General features: G+C 32.5%; 1 protein-coding gene and 1 long non-coding RNA gene across 4 annotated transcripts; one reads left to right on the top strand and one right to left on the bottom strand.

The window, feature by feature from the left end:
- Positions 1-630: 630 nt before the first annotated feature.
- LOC122580822 (disease resistance protein RPV1-like) lies at positions 631-18,715 on the bottom strand. Its single transcript, XM_043752980.1, has 6 exons — positions 18,146-18,715; positions 11,221-12,355; positions 10,809-11,129; positions 4,709-5,548; positions 3,944-4,601; positions 631-896 (listed from the first exon to the last, which is right to left on the bottom strand). The coding sequence occupies exons 1-5, from the start codon at positions 18,682-18,684 to the stop codon at positions 4,509-4,511; spliced, it is 2,928 nt and encodes a 975-aa protein (XP_043608915.1). The 5' UTR covers positions 18,685-18,715; the 3' UTR covers positions 631-896; positions 3,944-4,508.
- LOC122580823 lies at positions 13,080-17,360 on the top strand. 3 transcript variants are annotated; one of them, XR_006320887.1, is made up of 6 exons: positions 13,080-13,121; positions 14,202-14,253; positions 15,726-15,842; positions 16,622-16,677; positions 16,774-16,867; positions 17,034-17,360. It is a non-coding gene; the product is annotated as an uncharacterized LOC122580823 (long non-coding RNA). The 3 variants fall into 3 exon arrangements; XR_006320886.1 differs by lacking the exon at positions 13,080-13,121 and adding an exon at positions 13,862-14,107; XR_006320888.1 differs by lacking the exon at positions 13,080-13,121 and having other exon boundaries at positions 13,863-14,253; positions 15,730-15,842.
- Positions 18,716-20,861: the final 2,146 nt, after the last annotated feature.

The raw sequence follows: 20,861 nt of genomic DNA on the forward strand, positions 1-20,861 counted from the left end.
AAAACACAATAATAAAAAAATCAACCTAAAAAAGCAATGACAAACACCCCCTAAATGACTATCCTTTGCTTCCAAATCTTGGACCTAAGAACCCGATGAGTCTAACGGGTGATGGTTGAATTTAAGGATAAGTTTGTCAAAATGTAGATAACTAAAATTGAAAAGTTACAGTATATACAAACTATCAGAACCTCTATTGTATACACGAACTTAGTAAAAATGTTCAAAACATGTAATTAACTATGACCAATCAATTAAAAACTTGCACGTGTCAGCTCATATGAGGTGCTACATGTACCATGTTACATGATTTGAACATTTTTACTAAGTTCGTGTATACAATAGAGATTCTGATAGTTCGCGCACACTATAACTTTTTAGTTTTAGTTACATATATTTTGGTGCAATTATTCCATAAATTTATATAGTAGAAAAAGAGTGTATTTTCTTTTCTTCTAAATCATCCAGAAAGGAATTTTTTTACAAAAAATCGGTCATTCTATTTCTTTTCCTTTCTTTAATTTTTTCTTCCTTCTTTAAATAAATTTCAAGAATACAATTTCTTTAAGAATCCTTTTCATTCCTTTCCCTTCTTCCCAATATAAAACTCAAGAACATAGAATCTCCAAGGAGAAAATTGGCATATGGCTATTGTGTTAGTCAGCCGTTCAAATGTTATTTTGCATTTCCAAGAAAAAATAGAATCAATCACAAATCTTGGTGGTTTTTATGAGCTTAACTCTACCAAAGGGAACAGTTACGCATGTCAACCGACAAAAACCTGCCAATGGTGTCGCTATAGAGACGCTCGTTAATTCAAGCCGACAATCGTTGACGCTTTGCACCCTTGGGAGGAATCTTAGGACTTGAGAAAGCTCTAAATGGAACGGTCTCTTCTGATGAATAATAGATTAAGAAGAAAAGAAAAGCCAGTAATAATACATTAGTATATAGTAATTAGATTAAGAAGAAAAGAAAAATAATACATTAGTATATAGTAATTATTAGTTAATGAAGCAAAATATTGTTATCTAAGTAACAGACAAGTGTAGTCCTATCGGTCCTATTTAAAAGTATAACCCAAAATAAAAAAAAAAACCTAACTAAAACAGACAACCCAGAACGAAAATAAAAACACAGTAACATTTTGCAATTATGATAAAAAGGCACAATATGTTGTCAGTGTTTTTATTATCTTTTACTTTGTACAATTCATTTATAAATAGTAAAAGACAATAAACAAGTATACAATATATTGTGCCTTTTTATTATGATAAACATTATTCTCATTTGGCAAGAGCGGAATGCAAGGATTTAAACAAAAGAGGAGGTATGTGGATCAAGTTAGCAATGACATATTTGCTGTTGTCCGTCTAAAATTGCTCACTTTTCATTACAAGAAGACAAGTGGTGTCGAGCAAGCTCTTGCAAGTTCTAATCTTCCTCCATTATTAATGTGTAATCTATAGCTGTGTTTGTGTCTAGATGTTTTATGTATAGCTTGTTATGTGGGTTATATAACGTCTAGATGAGACATGGAGTGTGTTGTTCCTTGGGTTTTAGGTGGTCGTTTGATGCACAATTGTAACTGTTGTGTAATCGATATGATAACTTAGCCATATCGCCTAAACTGTTAGTGTTTTTTTTTTTTTTGTGTATGTGTAATACAAGCTTACCGTGGTACATTTAATAACACATGAATAACAATGATGTATTGACTTACTATTTAGTCAAAACAAAAATAACATATATATATATATAGGGTTGGTTATTGTAAAATAAGTATTAAAGTAAAACAAATAAGACAAGATTTTGACCTTTAGATCATGGTTAAATTGATGCACGAAGATTCACGAAACAATTGATGCACGGTGATCTTCAGTGAAAAGAAACCTATTGTTTTACTTTAATTCTTGTTTTATTTTACCTAAAACCTATATATATAATAGAGAAAAGTGAGTATGAGGCTGTTATACACCCAATTTGGGTGAAAAACCCCTCACATACCAATACTTTATTATTTTGAATAAATGCTTGCCCCCCCCCCCCCCCCCCCCTAAAAAAAAGTATGTGAGGAGTTTTTCACCCAATTTAAGTGTCTAACAGCCTCATATTCTCTTCCTATATATATATATATATATAATAGACAAAAAAAATGCATAATAACAATAAAAAATAAAATAAAACGTATAGTTGCTTTATTTAAAAGTATAACCCAAAACAAACTAAAACCGAAATCCCGTAATGAAAATAAAAAACAAATGAAAACATAATAACATCTACAACTATATGCGAAAAATAAAATAAAATGAAACCCATGTTAAGTATAGACAATTCATAATTATTGTATAAAAAGTAAAGAAAAATGAAACGTATAACTTTACAAATTAAATGAATTAAAATGACTTCACGAATAGGAACCGTAAATTTAACCTTATTCATTTAGTAAAAGTATTTGAAAAATGTGTTTTAAAGTGTTAAAAACGTAACAAAAGCATATATAATAAAAAAAATTATAAAAAAACTTAAGAACATAAAGTTTTTAACAAAAAATTATACCGTATATAATGGTCGAGTAAAAAGTAAATGGGCGGGGCATTGGGCCATAAGTGGTGAACGTTTTCTACTTGCAATTGTAATAAAATTTTTATCATATATCATATAATGCAACCAAACCCGTATTTTCACTTTTTTTAATAAGAAAAAGGTACCCGCGTGTTGCGGCGGTGATGTCGATGTAATGGCGGTGGCGGTGGCGGTGACGGGGTGATCTACCTGACGGGTTCCGCCCCCGGATTTATAAATTCGTCGAAAGTATATCAAATGACCTCTCTAACGAAAAAACATGAAATTTTAAAAACAACCATATCGATGTACGGTTTTTAAGATAAAAGATTTTAAATGAATTAGAAGAATAAAATGATTTATGAAAGAGAGAAAAAATGAGTGGTTGAGATTTGAGGAGAGATAAAGGGTATTATAGTTATTTTAGGTAAATATATAATAGATAGGAGGGACATTTTGAGGAAGTAAATGCTTAAACTTAAAATTTTAGACAATGACTATTTGCTTTATAATATAGTATAAATAAAATAATTTATGGAGAAGAGAAAAAAATTAGTGCTTGAGATTTGAGGAGAGATAAAAGGTATAATAGTTATTTTAGGTAAATATAGAAAAGATAGGAGAGATATTTTGGGGAAGTAAATGTTTAAACTTAAAATTTTAGACAGTAGCTATTTGTTTTATAATATAGTATAAATAAAATGATTTATGCAGGAGAGAGAGAAAAATGAATGATTGAGATTTGAGGAAAGAGAAAGGGTATTATAGTTATTTTAGGTAAATATAGAATAGATAGGAGGGGCATTTTGGGGAAGTAAATGTTGAAACTTGAAATTTTAGACAGGGACTATTTAGTATTTACTTTATAATATAGTACGAGGGAAAGTACCCGCGCGTTGCGGCGGTGTGACGGTGGGGGTGATAGGTCATAGAGTGTGATTGGTCATAGGAGGTGATAGGTCATAGGAGGTGATAGGTCATAGAGTGTGATAGCCAAATTCCTTAGCCGTACGGGCTCCGCCCTCAGATTTAAAAATTCGTCGAAAGTATATCGAATGACATCTCTTATGAAAGAGCATGAAATTTTAAATAAACATAATTTTTATAATTTATCGATGTATGATTTTTGAGATAAAAGATTTTGAATGAATTAGAGGAATAAAATGATTTATGGAGGAGAGAGAAAAATGAGTGGTTGAGATTTGAGGACAGAGGGAAAAATGAGTGGTTAAGATTTCTTCTAATGATATTATGAATAAGTGACAGAGATATTTTGGGGTTTTCACTTAAAGTTGAAAAAATAGAAGGAACAAATGCTTTATAATGTAATATATATATATATATATATATACACACACAGAGATATAATGACACGTACCTTTGTATTTTAAGGAGGCGTATTTTGCCCTGTAAGTCGGTGGGTACATGTTAGAGTCTCGTCTAAATTCACGTTGATATAGAAAGTATTCTCCGGTTGTTGTTTGAAAAGAAGAAAGATCACCACCAATGATGTGATTCCATGACTTGTAATATTTTAACGCATCTTCTTCTTTTTCATCTTGATACATAAACCCCACCCCACAATTCTTTGTAAATTCATTTGCGTAATCGTCATCTTGCATGCTACCATTATCATCTTCATCGTATATATCTTCTCCTTCCAAGGTAATAATGATACTGTCACCGGCTTCCATTTCATTCATGCCAAACATCCAGTGGCTTAGAAATGTTAACCACTCTCCGCCTACATCGATAACCTCAATACAATGGATGTATATCCAGGTGCGGTTTTTTGTTTTATTACTTATTTTGATTGTTGGCATTTCAAGTAATCCATCCGTGATTGCGCGTGGGAAGCAACTCTTCCTCAGCACGTAGCAAAAATTGAGACCTCTGAGCAGCTTGTTTGGAGATGAAGGGATTGTAAATGATATTGGTGTCTTCTAGCTGCTTATACTCCAGCTAATCCAATCTGGCATCATCATCCCTGATTGCCCTCCATAAATTATGCTGAATATTCCAAATTCATAATACATCTGCTCTATCCATCAAATTAATTAGTTGCAATCAATTATTATTAGCCTAATTTATTAATTAATCAACACAAACGACAAACAAACATAGTTAATTAACTAGACAATACCTGGATTTGAGATTGCTCTGTTCCTCTCCAGTCACAGTAAGTTACAGCTTGCCTTATATCAAGTAAGTCTAATAACTTAGTCCAGCCCAAACTAGATAATAGCTTTTCCTCAACACCTTCCAGTGGTTGGATTTTCACCATCCCTTCTATTTCATATGACCAAGCTCGGAATGAATTTGATAGTAAATCTATGCTGACCGGAGACATATCTGGATCAAATAAAATTCTCTGTAACAAAGGCTTAACAGAACTTACAACAGGTGTCCAAACTTTCAACCGTTTTAGTGCACATGGAGGATGCTCGATTGACATGAGAGTTTTACACTCCGACATACTAAGTTCCTCTAGACTACAAAGGCTTCTTACACAATTAGGCATAGAAACAATAGGATTTTTATCTAAACACAGATACTTTAACCTGGATAGGCAACTCATGTCCACCGGAAAGGATTCATTCGACAAATTATTATCTGCAAGTGATAAACTTACTAACGAGCTCGGGAATGAAATCCTCATCCCAGAGGGAACCAATTGTCGCAGAATAGACTCGCCAGTATTGCAACCATCTAGCAATAGCTTGCAATCCTTCTTCAGCTTGTGTATTGTTGTTGGAAGCTTTTCTAGCTTTACGCAATAACTAAGATCGATGTGGACTAGTTCAACACATTCCTCAAGAGATTCACAAATATCAACCAAACGTATGCAATTTCTAACTATTAACCTCTCAAGTGTAGGTAGTTCGTAAAAGCCGCAGAGTTTATGAAGTTGTTCACAGAAACTTAGATCAAGAATCTTCAATGATGGAAGGATTCTTTTGCCTTTTGTACACGATCCAATCACCTGCTCAATTGAAGGTGTGAGTTAGGATGGTTAGAATTCCATCTACCAATATACTAAAATAATGACATCATTTGATCGACACGTAGCGTTTTATCTAAAGGACGCATGTCTTTTTAAATCTATATCACAAACCTACTTTTTAGATAGCACAAATACATCGTTTAATCAATCAATACATAGATTTAAATTCTTTTAAATAATTAAAACTCTTATATTAAAGGTATTATTAAACTTATTGATACCACAATTATTTATTTACGCCTTCATTTTTACTTATGGTGGAAGTTATAATTTACAACATGGTGTCATCTATAATATATAAAAATAAAAATTATTTGTTTTATACCATGAGGTCAGTAATAGCCAATGTGTCTTTGGCGGTAGCCTTTATGTCTAACCAGTGGTAACAAATTTAAAACATATAATTAAAAAAAGCAAAATACAAAAACTAAATACATCGGCCTAAATCTAAATATAACCTAAAATTTTATAAGGTAAAAAATCATTCGGAATATGAAAAGCAACATGCTTGATGCTTGATACTTGATAGGGCAAGATCCGAGAACGAGGGAGAAGCTAAAGAGAATAGAAAATTCTTCAAATCTTGGATGGTTATACCACCGTAATTCATTCCAATAATATAGGCAATCAACTTACAAAACAACCCTCAATCATACTAATTTACTTATTACTAGGGATGGCACTCGCCGGTAACGGATGCGGATATCCTTTTCCCATTACCATCCACGCGGGGTTTTTTTTATCCGCCAATTCGCGGATATCTGCAAACGGATTAAATATTTAATCCATGTCCATTATCCGCGGGTATACAAGCTCGCGGATAGATCCATGGTTTTCATTATAAATCTAATAGTATCCATCACAGTAAAAGACATGCATACTAAACAAAAAACAACCATTACACAACTGTTCATATGCTATTAATAAAAACAAGGGGAAAAAAAATAAGACAAAACAATAAATCTCCAAGAAAAAGAGTCAGTCCATCACTAGATTTTTTTTTAAAAGAAATGAACTCAATAAAACTACTAATGTTCCAACTTCCGGGTGGCACTTGAGTTGATCTCTTTAGCCACTAAGATCAACGACATCCGGTCAATAAAAGCATTACTATCAAGTTATGTCAATAAAAGGATCATTATGAAGTTGCTTCAACTATAATAAATATATAATAGTTATGGGTATGACGGGTTCGCTAAACGGATATATCCATGACGGATATGATATATCCATTAGCCATCCGTGATCCGCAAACGGGTACATATTGATATCCGTTATGTATGCACGGTAAATTTCTTTTTGAAATAACCTATCCATGACGGATGGATATCCGCGGCTGACCGTTTTTTTCTTGTCCATTGCCATCCCTACTTATTACCCCCATACTTAATAAAAATTGCAAAAAATATAAATTAAAACGTAACAATACTTCCCCCTTAACCCACTTTTTGCCCTCAAAAAGTGAATCAAGGACCCTTGTCTTCATCTTCAGTTGTTTGTTTCTCATCATCTGCCACCTCAAGTATGTAAAGCTGTTTTTTCTTACACTTGTGGCATGGGACGAACTTTTCAGTACACCAGAAACATTCTCCTTTTGCCTTTTTAACTCGAGTTCATCACTCGTCAAACGCCTTGAGGTAAGAGTTCCTGGTTTAGAAGTCGATGGCTTGGTAAGAGTTCCTGGTTTAGAAGCCGATGGCTCGGTTGTTGGACTTAGCAACAAGGGAAGTTTTGAAGCATTAATCGGCGGTGTTATTTTGGCATGTTCATTCCCACTCACGACCTGTTGTGAGCCGTCCTCAGCTGCCTTAAGTTTATTCACCAGGCTCTAGTTGTTGATATCTTGAATTCTTGCTAACCCATACGCCTCATGTAGTGTTTGAGGCTTAAACATTTTCACCGAACCCTTAATTTCTGGTTTAAGGGCTTTGAAATAAAGGCTAACAACTTGTGACTCACTTAGGGTAACCTTGTTCAGCAAGGAGTCAAAACTGGTGTTGAGTTCATGAAGGGAACCTGTTTGATTAAGTGAAGCCAATTCTTCCAATGAGTCCTCAAACATAGCATTGGAGAAACGGGTTTTGATGGATCGAACATAGTCGTTCCATGAAATCTCAGCTACAGCTGCCCCGCGTGTCTGCATAAATGCCCTTAGCCATTGAATGGCTTCCCCTCCGAGGTGAATGATAGCATATTTCAACTTCAGGTTATCTGGTGTTTCATCGATGCTTAAAAAGTGCTCGCAATGGTAAACCCATGCCTCCATGCCCTCCCCGGAAAAACGTGAGAATTCCACCTTACCTATTCGTATAGGACGTGTCCCCCCTCGGGACTCGACCTCACTGGAAAAGCTTCCCCCGCCCCCGCCACTGCCGGAAGTACCTGATCCGTTGCCACTTGAACCCCCGCCTTTTGATTGATCCTTGAACGCCTGAAAGATCTCTACCTGTAGCTTCATTGACTGTTCCTGTTGCTGCATCAACGTTGCTAGGGCTGCCTGCAGATCCTTGATAGCCTTGCCGTGGACCTTGAGGGTGCTCTCCACATCTTGATTGCGAGTAGTAGTCATGGTTGATCGAATGGGAATCCGAAAAGGATCGAGGGTGCTCTGATACCCTTGATAGGGCAAGATACGAGAAAGAAAGAGAAGCTAAAGAGAATAGGAAATTCTTTAAATCTTGGATGGTTATACCACCGTAATTCAATCCAATAATATAAGCAATCAACTTACAAAACAACCCTCAATCATACTAATTAACTTATTACCCCCATACTTAATAAAAATAGCAAAAAATATAAATTAAAACATAACAATGCTTGTAATGAAATATAATTCTTTAACCCCCAAATCAACCAACTTAAAATATTATAACAAAATATTAATAATAATGATAATAATGACAAAAATAGATCAAGAATAAAAAATCATTCATAATATAAAAAATAACATGTTTGTTGTGCAAGAGTAAATCTCTTTACTTAGAATATTAAAACAATATTATAATAATAATAATTATTATTATTAATAAAAATAATAATAACAATATTCAAATATATACTAATTAGTAATAACCAAGAACAAAAATAAAGAAAAAAAATTAGGAATTATTATAATAAAAAAGATTAGAAAAAATATGAGAAAAAAAAAAGGAAAAAAGATAATAAAACCCGTGGATGGTTGAGAATGCTTTCTACTTTTTAAATGGTTTTTGTTTGATTTTTATTTTATATATATATGGGGAAGTGAAGGTGATGCTGTTACACACCCAAGTTGCTTGAAAACCCTTTCACATGTTAATATTTTTAATCCATAAAAAACATGGAAAACTAATTATTTATTCATTATACATTAGAAAATTAGAATGTGAAGGGTATTTCACCCAATTTATATATATAGGGGACCCTTATTTTGAGAACCCATTTTTTTGTAAAAACCGTGAGAACTCCTAATATTTATATTGGATCACATGTTTTTTTTGTTCATTCATACGTGAAACGTTATAAAAATATATGTTGCTGAAGAAATTTTTTTTCAAAACCTTACATATAGCCGTTTGTCACATGTGAACAGAAAATGTAAACAAATTCATTCACAAGTTCATAAAAGGCTACTTTGAAGGTTTCATAAAAAGTTTCTTCTACAATATACCTTTTATATCATTTCACATGTGAATGAACAAAAAAAACATGTGAATAAATATATTATCTAAGAGTTCTCATGGTTCTTACAAAAAAAATGGTTCTCAAACTAAGGAAACTCTATATATATATATATATATATAGTGAAAAGTTATTTTGAGAACCCTTTTTTTGGGAGAACCTTTGAGAACTTTTCAAATCTAACCCAACCGATGATTATTCTTTACATGAAAATTGTTTTTTGATTGTTTTCTGAATAACTTATGTGTAATTTTGAGGTTTATAATTGTGTGGAGGCATGGATTATCATCCGTTATACAATTATGTGGAGATTTGGATTCTTGATCACATATGCACGAATATTGCCATGATTACATGTGGTTAGTTTTATGGACTTTTAATGCATCAAAATGTAGTTTTTAAGTGTTCTCACCGTTTTTATTTTAAGAATGTTTTTACTGGAGTATATATATATATATATAGGGTAAGGTCAATGTGAGACATGTTCACATATAAACATAATTAGAGATGTGTTCATTTGTAAACGAATTTGTTCACATATACATACATATATGAAAAGTTTTGATTTAGAGGTTCTCATGATTCCTTCAATTCAAATGGTTCTCACATAAGCTTTTTCCTATATATATATATATATATATACACACACACACATAGGGACCCTTATTTTGAGAACCCATTTTTTTATAAGAACTATGAGAACTCCTAAATTTCATGTTGGAACACATGTTTTTTTTTTGTTCATTCACATGTGAAACGTTATAAAAACATATGTTGCAAAAGAAACGTTTTTTCAAAACCTTATATATAGCCGTTTGTCACATGTGAACAAAAAACGTGAACAAATTCTATCACAAGTTCACAAAAGGCTAATTTGAAAGTTTCTTAAAAAAATTTCTTCTACAACATACATTTTTATATCATTTCACATGTAGATCAACAAAAAAAACATGTGAACAAATATATAATTTAAGAGTTCTCCTGGTCCTTAAAAAAAATGGTTCACAAAATAAGGAAACTCTCTCTCTATATATATATATATATATAGTATGTGAAATGATTAACTCTCCTCAAATAATCTTCTAAAAGTCCCCGTATCAATAGGATTGTGACGTTTGGTGAAATCAAAGGATGAGTTTAGGACAAAAAATGAGTAGAATACACTTGTCAAATAGTTACGATATTAGGAGGAGTTTTAGGAAGCTATATTATTTCCCATATAGTATATAAGAAAAGATTTATGTTAGAACCATTTGATTTTAAATAATCATTAGAATCTTTTGTGACTTGATAGTTTGATATCTTCATATATAGATAGTATATGTCAACCAAAAAATTTAAACATGAACATATGAAGTCATATTTAATATTAATTATGTTTATATGCGAATGATTAGACTTAATATACTTAATATATATTTAGGGAAAAATGAATATAAGGTTGTCCAGTATCTAAGCTTATGTGTGAAATACACACGTATTAATATTTTTAATCCATAAAACATGGGGGCCCAATCAATCATTTATTCGGACAACCTTATATTCTGATCATTCCCTACTAACAAATGACAAATTTTACCTTTTGCCCGCCCTGAAGTGGTTGAGGGTTACAGCTAGTACTGCACGGGCCAAATGATTTGATATAGCTGTATGAAATGTCGAGAACAACCAGCTTCTCCATTGGTATGTCCAAAGGTATAGACTTCTCAGGGAACCCATGCAAACGCAGCCATCGTAGATTTTTTGGAAAATTCTTATAAGACCCACTGAGTTGCACATAGTTAAGATGTAGTATCATTAAATTATCCATATTTCTGAAGGCATCTGTTTTCAGATCACAAAACTTCTCTTTCTCAAGCATTCTCTTGTCAAAGACAAGGCCTTTAAGCTTTTCAGTACCCTAATAAGAAAGAGAATACAAATTAATAGAAATTAAAAATATTACAAATAACTAAGACAATAAACATGGTAAATAAACTTCCTTTTCTTACCTTTTTCCTTTTTAAGACTCTGAATGACTCATCGTGACACCACAATCGACTGCGCTTTCCTGGTTCATCGGGTGATTCTTCACGTATTATAGCCTTTCCCATCTCTTCAAGTAGTTGATGCATCATCAAGCTCCTATTCTCTTGATCAACACTAAGAAGGCATCTCTCGATGAGATTTGTGATTCCGGATTTTGCATTTATATTACATGCCTTTAGTATTTTTTCGCTAATCTCTCGATCTATTCCAACAAAAAAACAAGCAATATGCTTAAACAATTCCTTATCATTAGAGGATGGCAAAGAATTGAAACTCATTTGCAAGACTGTCCTTATATCAGAACGAGGTTCATTCTTTAAAGTTTCTACACATTCTTCCCAATAAGTTATATCTCGATTATATAGAGACTTTCCAAGAACTTCAATAGCCAATGGATGTCCTTTACAATACTTCATAAGCTTTTTGATAACCTCTCCATAACCTTCTTTGGTATCATTGCAATTGAATGCATGAAGACGTAATAGCTTCATTGCTGCAGCATCATACAAGCCTTCAACTTTGAGTGTTGTATGTTTGCGTTCAACTTCCGATTTGAATAATGCACACCTCTCTGTCAACGATGCGTTCCTCGTTGTTATTAAGATTTTGCTACCCGGATGAAATCCTTTGTTTCCAAGTAACGCATCCAATTGGTCGAGAGTATCAATATCATCAAGAACTAAAAACACCTTCACACGGCCTAATGCTTTCTCAATCTTAGAGGTGTATACATGAGGATCATGAACCAGTAGCTTGTTGTGTTTTGAGATGATATCGTAAATTTGCTTTTGTACATCAAGCAATCCATTGAATGTTCCGGTACATCTTGAATTAATATTATTAATAAAGCTGCTCCTGTCAAATGTACCAGAGTGCAAGTGGAAGATATATTTGGCCAAAGATGTCTTCCCAATCCCACCCATCCCTAAGACTGTGAGAATGTCAGCAGTATGACTGGAGGAGCCATCTCTCAACCATGAGGTGATTTCTTCAATCTCACAGTCCCTCCCGATAAGCAGTGGCAAAGTACCACTTAGGGATACACCTAATCTTTGACGGATTTCAATAACAATTTCTTCAATAAAATCTGGCTCTCTCCTGAAAATGACAATGAGAAAAACAAAACTCTTGTATTTATTGCTATCATCATCATCATCATCATGATTATTATTCAAACTTCTTTTTAAAGTTATCAATAACCAATCAAATCTGAAAATCAGTATTACTATTATTATTATCTTCTTTATTAAATCAAATGGACGCGAATAACAATTTTTGTCTTTTTATGGGAGAAATCAGTATAGGTTGATTTTTAGGCACATAAGTTAGGTTGATTAATCATTTTCCTATCTTATATATTTAATAAACTAAACACTTGAATAAAAATGGATTTAGAAGAATTGGTTCGATACCTCACCTTTAATTGAAAGGTTTGGAGTTCAAATTCTTGCATTAGCCCTAACCATAAAATTCATGGGGGTCATGTGATTTATTTACTATGTTATCAATTTCGGTGAAATTTCGGTGGTATTTCGGTGATAGGACATAATTTCGGTTTTAAATTTTGGTTTTTATATCGTTTCTGAAATTTTCGGTGGTTTTGACCGAAATTCAACTATCTAAATTTCGGTGAAATTAGTGATTATTTCGGTGTAATTTTTTTTTTCTTTTTTGGGCCTAACTTAATAAAATAAATGGGTTGCTTTTTCTTTTTAGTAGCCCATATGTCAATTAAACCCATGAATAATAAAACCCACCAAAAAAAACAACCACCCAAACCTAATTTCTCATAAAAATCGATCGGATCAAGATTCAAGCAGCAGCAGTAGCAACTTCAAGCAGCAGCATCATAAACATCAATTAGGTATGATTTGTATCTTATTTTCTATCTTAATTTATATTTTATGAAGTAGAAGCAACATAAATAAATATCTGCAATTCTGTTTTTCAGTTTCATGTAGACGTTATGTTTTCTGTTTTTAGACTTCTGTTTTCTGTATTCTGCTTGCTGAAGTCTGTTTTTCAGTAGCTTGAATTCTGTTTTTCAGTTCGAGTGTTTTCAGCAATCTGTTTTCTGCCTTCTGTTTTCAGCAATTTGTTTTTAGCAATTTGTTTTTCTGTTTTCAGCAATGTGAATTCTCTTTTAGCACTTCCAGGTTTTATCTTTTACTCTTATTTATCTCTACTTCTCTACTCCTCTATAATAATTATCTCCCTCCCCAAATTTAGAAATAGTTAGAAAATAGTTAGTTGCGAATGTACTGAATTACCCTTATTTCTTACTTATATAACCATACCTTTGGGGCAGTTTTGGTATTTTGCTGCTTTAAAGATGCGTACAAACTAAACAAGCACATGTACAAATGTTTTAATGCATCAAACTTACACGTCTGTCACCAATTTGAATAGATCTAGCGTGACTATATGCACAAACTCCCACACACAATGTGGTATGTGCTTTAGCTCTCTTCAATCCAAATTCAAAATGGGTTTCTTATCCCTATGCTTCTCATATTTCTCATATCTGATTTCTCTTATGATTTTCTTATAAAACTTTTATTTTTCAACCGTTTGAAAATAGCCAGGCAAAAGTTCGAGGATGATGTTTTTTTAGGCTAATAGTGTAGATAATATGAGATATGATATTATTTGGTAGGTTGTTTTTATCCTCTTGATTTTGTTAATGTTTAATATCATTATTATCATTCAACTTCTTTTTTTCATTTTACCTGTTTTGATGTCGCCTTGATTTTTGTTTTGTTTTTTGTGTGTTTATTATCGTATTTGACTTCCAAATTTGAGAACTGTGGGAGATTTTGTTCAAGAACAGAGCATTATGGATAAAGAACGGTTCATTTATTTTATCCTTTTTTTTAAAAAAAATTATATTATTTTTATAATCAGCATCATTAATTTCGTATTGATTTTTTTGTTTGTTTTTTAGGTGTGTTTTCAACTGCAAGAAATCAGAATACTTTAAGCAAGTTGTACGTTAAGTAAGATTCTCACATTATGAATATAACTGCAAATCTGCAATATGTCTTTTTAATTCAATATGACAGCCTTTTTTCCCTATCTATCTGTTTTAGGGCTTTCGATGGTGTTCTGAGATTTGTTATTGTCAAGTAGTGTGAGGTTTGTTTTATAGCTGTATATATATTCCATGTTAGTACAACAGGCTATTACTTTTCTCAACATCGATCATCTTTCGTTTAACTAGCTTTACTTCTTGCCTGTAGATCATCTTTTGGTAAGTCCTTTTCAAATTCGTTAGTTCCACTGCCCCTATTGAGTTCTCACCATGTTACAAATTTAGGCAGCAAGGGAGTTAGAGTTTTACAAGGGCATAAACAGTTCTGGACCTAATACTTATGCCCTGGCCAATTGGTTATTGATTTAGGGGTTTAGTTGATATTGAAGATTTAGGGTTTATTGTAATCACTGCAATTAGATCTTGTTTTAACAACTTATGTATCGATGTTGATGATCCTTACAACAATGTATCTACTTAGTTATTTACGTTAGCCATAAGCCATAAGCCATATGACTGACTTGCTGTTACATTATGGCCATATGCTATCAAAAAAAAAAAAAGGTCGTTGACACTTTTTTAGTTTACTTGCAAATATAATTTCCATTTATGTTTACAAATGAAGACCAACATCCAATCCCAAAAGCGTAGACTACTTTTTAGACTTAGCCAATGAGAAGCATTTTTGGTATTGGGATACCTTTTTGTCCATTTGGAGACAGAAAATTAACCAATTTGTGATTCATCTCGGGATCTGGGATCGGGTCACAAGCATGTGTGAGAATTCTTTGTGATCTGGGCTCGGGTCACTACAAGTTTCATTGGAAGAAAATGATTACTTAGCGTATATACAACTTGCCTAGAATGATTAAGTGGCGTTTTAGTGGCGCACTTTGCACACCTGTTAGCTAACCATGCAAGCTAACATGTGTTTTCCACTTCATTAGTTCCTCTAATAAAATGATCAAGTTCATTTTGATCAGAACATATTCTCTAACACCAACACTCAAACAATCTGGATCATCAACCAAACTCCTTCTCTTTCACCTCACTTAGACTTGTTCTTGAAGGTATAATTCCGGGTTGTGGTTAACTCCGGCAGTACAATTTGCTTTGGCTGTTGTACCCTGGGAAACTGACGGGTTCACTTGGGTGGCCTGAAATCAGTTTTAAGGGACCTTGGTTTAACCATATCCTCAGCCCGTTTTTGCCTTTCTTTCTGTTTCTGTTTTGTTTCTTTATTTTGCTTTCTTGTATTGTTTAGTAGTACTTAATTTACTTGTAATTTTGTGTTGTAATTCGAATGTATCTTCAACAAAATGTTGTTTTCTTGAATGGTGCTCCAACATATATATCATATTGTAAATCATTGAATAAATGAGACAAGAAGCTGAATGCATCAAAGAATCTTATGTAGATGTTTTATTTCTGCAACAGGAAGTTTGTGCAAGATTTTCTGGTTTTAGTCATGATGAAGATGAGTGGGTGAATGTAAGAAAGGGGATTCGTGAGCGGTCAATCCCCTTGGAGGCTTCAAAATGTCATAAGATCAAAGTAGGTGATTTTGTTTTATGCTATAGGGTATGAATGTATGATTTACGTTGCTCTTTCCTTTTATTATTTGCAGTTCTATTAGTCGGTAACATTGAATAACTGGTCAAAGCATGAAACATTTTAAAGCAAACCAATATGCTACAAATTAATTACTCATCTGTGGTTATTCTCTTATGAAAATAATACGTATAATAGATATGATTGCTAAAATGATTATTTATTTTATTTCTTAGAATAAAGCAGTTTAGGAGGTTATAAACTTCTGACTTCTGAGTATGCTCTGGCTCACTTTAGAATTGTTTTACTTGTTTATATTCTAGCGAAATTTAACCTATTTGACCCATAATGTCATAACTTGTAGTAGTGTAGGGTTATATTTTAGTTTCTCGTTAATAGTTATATGGAGTATTATTTTTTCATTGCTTGTTTATTAAGATAAAACTATATGTCATTTGCTAAATTTTGATTGCTTGTTTCATTTTTCTATGAGTATTTCATGCATAACTAATTTAGCATTAGGCGTTCGCATCTAACACTGAGTCACTGACTAGTGTCTTTTAGAACACTTATTTTGTGCAAACTGCTAAAAAGAACTTCCTTGCTTCTATCTTTTGATAAAAGTAGTGAGCAAGTTAATTTATGTAAAGAGAAGCTTCTTGTATTGCTATAAGATGGTAGGAAGCTATCCGGAGTACTATTCATTCTTTTAATTAATTTAGTATGAAAGTTCTTACTAGTTAACAATCTTGGTCTACACTAATTAATATTACTTTTTGTAGTAAGAAATTTGAGAATGGTTTTGTGGCCACATTTAGCCAATGCTGATCTTGAGCTGGTATTTCATAATCCATTTATCTTTTTGTTTCAAAACATTATGCTGATATATAATAATAATTTTTTTTTTTGTGATTTCCTCCCATGAAATTCTTAGGAATTGGAGAAAGAGGAACTTCCCCCTTGTATGACTTCTGTTTCCGAAGATGAGATATTGAGGGTAATGACTGCATTACCCTATTATTGTTAAGGTTTGAAACATTACCCTATTATTGTGTGTAGCATTATATCTAATATGATAATTTAAAAAAAAAAAGAAAGATATTCTATGTTCCAAGTCTGCTTACTCATCTTGACCCGTTGCCCAAGTTGTCCATTTTTAAACCTCCTAACATTTTTTTTTGTTCATTTAAACAGTTGGTACTTGGTAGTCTATTGTAGAGAGACATGTTGCAGGCCTTCATGAAGGTCTCTAGTAGAGGGCTGGAATTGTATCTCATATGAATAACAGAGATGGACTTTGAAATCTCGCACATGTACCCGACATTGCTGTTGCAGATTTCGAGCGATCTCAACTCACATTGTGTTAAACGAAAGAAGCACATTATGTTATAAGGAGTAGTATAATAACTCTTGTATTAATTAAAATGTCAATGACACATCAAGTTTCTGTTTTTTCATTTTGAATATTGTAACTCTCTGTATTATTATTAATAGACCAAAGTATTGCATTGTTTATTAAAATTGTTGTAATTAATTGTTAAAAGCATTTATATAATCATTCAAGGTATTGCATTATAGTATAAAAAGTGATGCACTTAATTTTATAAGTGTTGCATTATAGGATAAAAAGTGTTTGCACTTAATCTTATAAGTGTTGTCTTAGAGTGTAAAAGTGTTGTAATTGAAAGTGTTGCATATTGTGATGAAAGTGTCGCACCTAAGGCGACGTTAGCTAATGGAGCACTTGATAAAGTGTTGTATTAGCCTATTAGGCTTAAGGGATAATTGCATATATCCCCAACTAAAAACCTAAATAACAAATATACCCAATTCTATCTTTTAGACATTGATCTGACAATTATACCCTGCTACTAATTGGGCGCCAAAAAAAATTAATCCCGTCTATTAGTGTACTAAATTAAGCGGGCTCTCTAACTTCTGTACAATAATCATTGTTTCCTTCTCAACAACGGACCTCCATTCCTTCTCACACAGACCTACATCCACACTGTAAGTATTTTCTTTTCTTCTTTTACAGAGTATTGTTTTATCCCTATTTTTCATATCTTTATGGCTTTTTCTTTTTTTTTCTATATATGGAGAATTGAATTATGTGCTAATGACTGATGTAATTTTCCATCAAAAGTTTGAAGAATATATAATTACATATTGCTGGTGTTTTGGTAGTAGTGGGTAGGCCTATTATTAGGTATGCATATCATTTTCCAATAAATAAAAAAGAAATATTGAACAAAACCAAATATATATAGGGAATAATAACAAAACCAAAGATTAAAAAGTGTTACCTGCCCTTCACACTTTTCCCTTTCAAGCCAGCAACCTCTGTGAGTGCTTTAATCCATTGATCAATCTTTTCACCCCATTTAACTCTTTTCTCTGCATTTGGTTCGGCCTCCATCTTCGTCCGTCTGTGCTCTGCGATAGCATCTCCGAAGCTGTTTAGTTGCTTCCTTACATCGGTTGGATCAACATGATAGAAGATGGGTATAACAATCTGGTCAGAGACCCAACGTTGCTCAAGGATGAGTACAAGTTCATCAAGACACCATCTGGAAGTAGCGTAATTTTCAGACAACACGACTATAGAAGCCCTTGCCGACTTTATTGCATTTTCCAATTCAGGTTTCAGAGCTTTTCCGGTTTCGATCTCTTCGTCATCCAAAAAGGTAGATATGTCATCATTCACAAGGGTATTGTAGAGATGATCCGTGAAGTTATTACGAGTGTCGGTTCCTCTAAAACTTAAAAATACATCATATCTTCGTTTATTATTATGATTATGACCAGATGAAGATCCTTCGTCAATTTCACTGAGAATAACCATTATTATTATTACTATTATTTTTATTATTATTACGTCTATTATGAGTGATTTGATTATATATGTGACAATATGAGCTTGGTTACCATCAATCCAATAATTAATGAGTAGTTAAAAGGTCCACAGTCAACAAGTCAACCACTAGTTTCGTGGGACCCCTATGGCCTGAAAGGGTTGTAGATTCTACTTTTAAACTAGTCATTGTACCCATGTATTATTACGAAACATGTTTTCCCAAATGAAAATATTAATCAATTTAACTTATGTACTTTAAAATTAACTTAAAAGTCTTAAAAATTTTACATCTAGATTCTATTAATTTTTTTTTTTTTTAATCTTATTCCCTGATTTTTTCACATATCATCATCTTACTATTAGACATATCTTTAGGCATACCAATTAGGTTGATTTATTATTATCCTAATTGAAAAATGATTAATCATTCTAACAAAATAGCCTAAAAATCCTCCTAATTATTGGATGATGACATGTAAAAATTAGGGAGTAATTGTAACATCCCAAACTCTTTTATTAATTTAGTTGACTTTTACCGTTAGTCAATGTTGACATATCGTTAAGTGGCTTTATGTGAGTTATTACGTGGTTATTAAAGCGGCTTAAAATGTGTGGTTATTAAAGCAGCTTAAAATGTGTGTCTTTAGGTGGACGGGATAGGTGATCCCACTTAGTGTGACAAAATGATAAATGTTTACCAAAATGCTTGTTGTGTTGTGTGTATTCTCGATTAGGCAATAGCTGAATATAAAATGTAGTGTTGAACAATTATTAGAGATCGTTATATGAAGTTACTTGAAGTTGTTAGTTAGTTAATAAGATTAGAAGGGTATTAATGGTTAATTTAATAAAACTTAAAAAGAAAAGGAAAAAGAAAATATGTATCATATTTACCCCTGATTCATATAGTATAAAAAGAACAAAGTAAATCGAAAAGAAACCCTATCTTTATGTTTGGCCGATCGAAAGAAAAGTTAGAGAAGTAATTGTGTTTTGGGTCGAAGGCGCAGCACATACTCATAGATAAAAAGAAATTGAAGCATCTTATCGTATACCCTTACGGAGGAGAAGAAATAAAGCACAATATATTTGTGGTTTCTTTAACCGAAGCTATTCAATCAAGTAAGAACAAATTCAAAATCATTGCCTTTTAGTTATTATACCTATTTTAAAAACTAGTTATGCTATATTATACTATATAAGTCAAATGTGTCCTTTATGGTGATGGCCTGCACAAAAGTAAGAAAAGAGTCAGATGTGTTGTCTCGTATTGCTTTTCATATTTCATTCAATCAAATTATATAATATATATAAAATAAATTTTGTTGTCTTCTTTTGATGGTGGGGCCGAAACAATGAAGAGAACAGGGTCATGGTGTCTGGTCTTTTACAACAACCAAGAAGTAAAGATAAGAATTGTGTTTTGGTCCTTTTTCCACATATATAAAACGTGACATACATGCATACATATACATATTATGTTATATATATAAAATAAGAAGATTGGGATTGTTGTGTCTAGGTAATTTTGTGGCCATGTGCAAAGTGCAGTAACATGAGAAAAGAATCACATATGTAGTCCCATGTTATTTTCTTATACTCTTGATCGAAATGTATATATTAAATATATAGTACTTGTGGTTTTTGAATATGGTGGTCTTTTAGCCATCAATTCTATGGTAAAAGAAAATAGAGTCAATTATTAGTTTTATTGTCAGAGATTGTCTTGCTTATGAGCCCACATAAACTATATTCATTTTAGTAAATTGGAGTCTTTTAAATATGTTCAACCTGGGTAAAGAAATGTAAAGTTTTTATTGCTTACTTTGTACGATACGAACAAATGGATAGAGATATGGTATTACCTTCTGATGTCTCATGTTATTCGAGCAACAGCAGTACATGCATTTTAGTTTTGATTTAAGAAGTCTTTACCACTAGTATTTATTCTTTAATTATTTGTCGTTTATAGGTTGTTAAGAATACATAACAAGCTCGATAAACTATTATTATTTGTGGTTTGTGAAGCTGCAAAAGGTAAGATAACTTACTTTTGACACACGAGGAACACAACAAAACATAGATTTTATAATTACTCCCCCTTTTATGATGTTTAACTATCTCATGCGTATGTTGGATATGTGATGTTTGTGGGGGGTTACTTG

Source organism: Erigeron canadensis, chromosome 9, assembly GCF_010389155.1.
Source record: "Erigeron canadensis isolate Cc75 chromosome 9, C_canadensis_v1, whole genome shotgun sequence".
NCBI lineage: Eukaryota > Viridiplantae > Streptophyta > Magnoliopsida > Asterales > Asteraceae > Erigeron > Erigeron canadensis.

Coding starts and splice junctions, on each gene's coding strand:
- LOC122580822 (XM_043752980.1), bottom strand. CDS start 18,684: ATGGTTATTCTCAGTGAAATTGACGAAGGATCTTCATCTGGTCATAAT. Junction 11,130..11,220: donor GAGTCTTAAAAAGGAAAAAG/GTAAGAAAAGGA, acceptor CTTTCTTATTAG/GGTACTGAAAAGCTTAAAGG. Junction 5,549..10,808: donor CACTTCAGGGCGGGCAAAAG/GTAAAATTTGTC, acceptor TCAATTGAGCAG/GTGATTGGATCGTGTACAAA.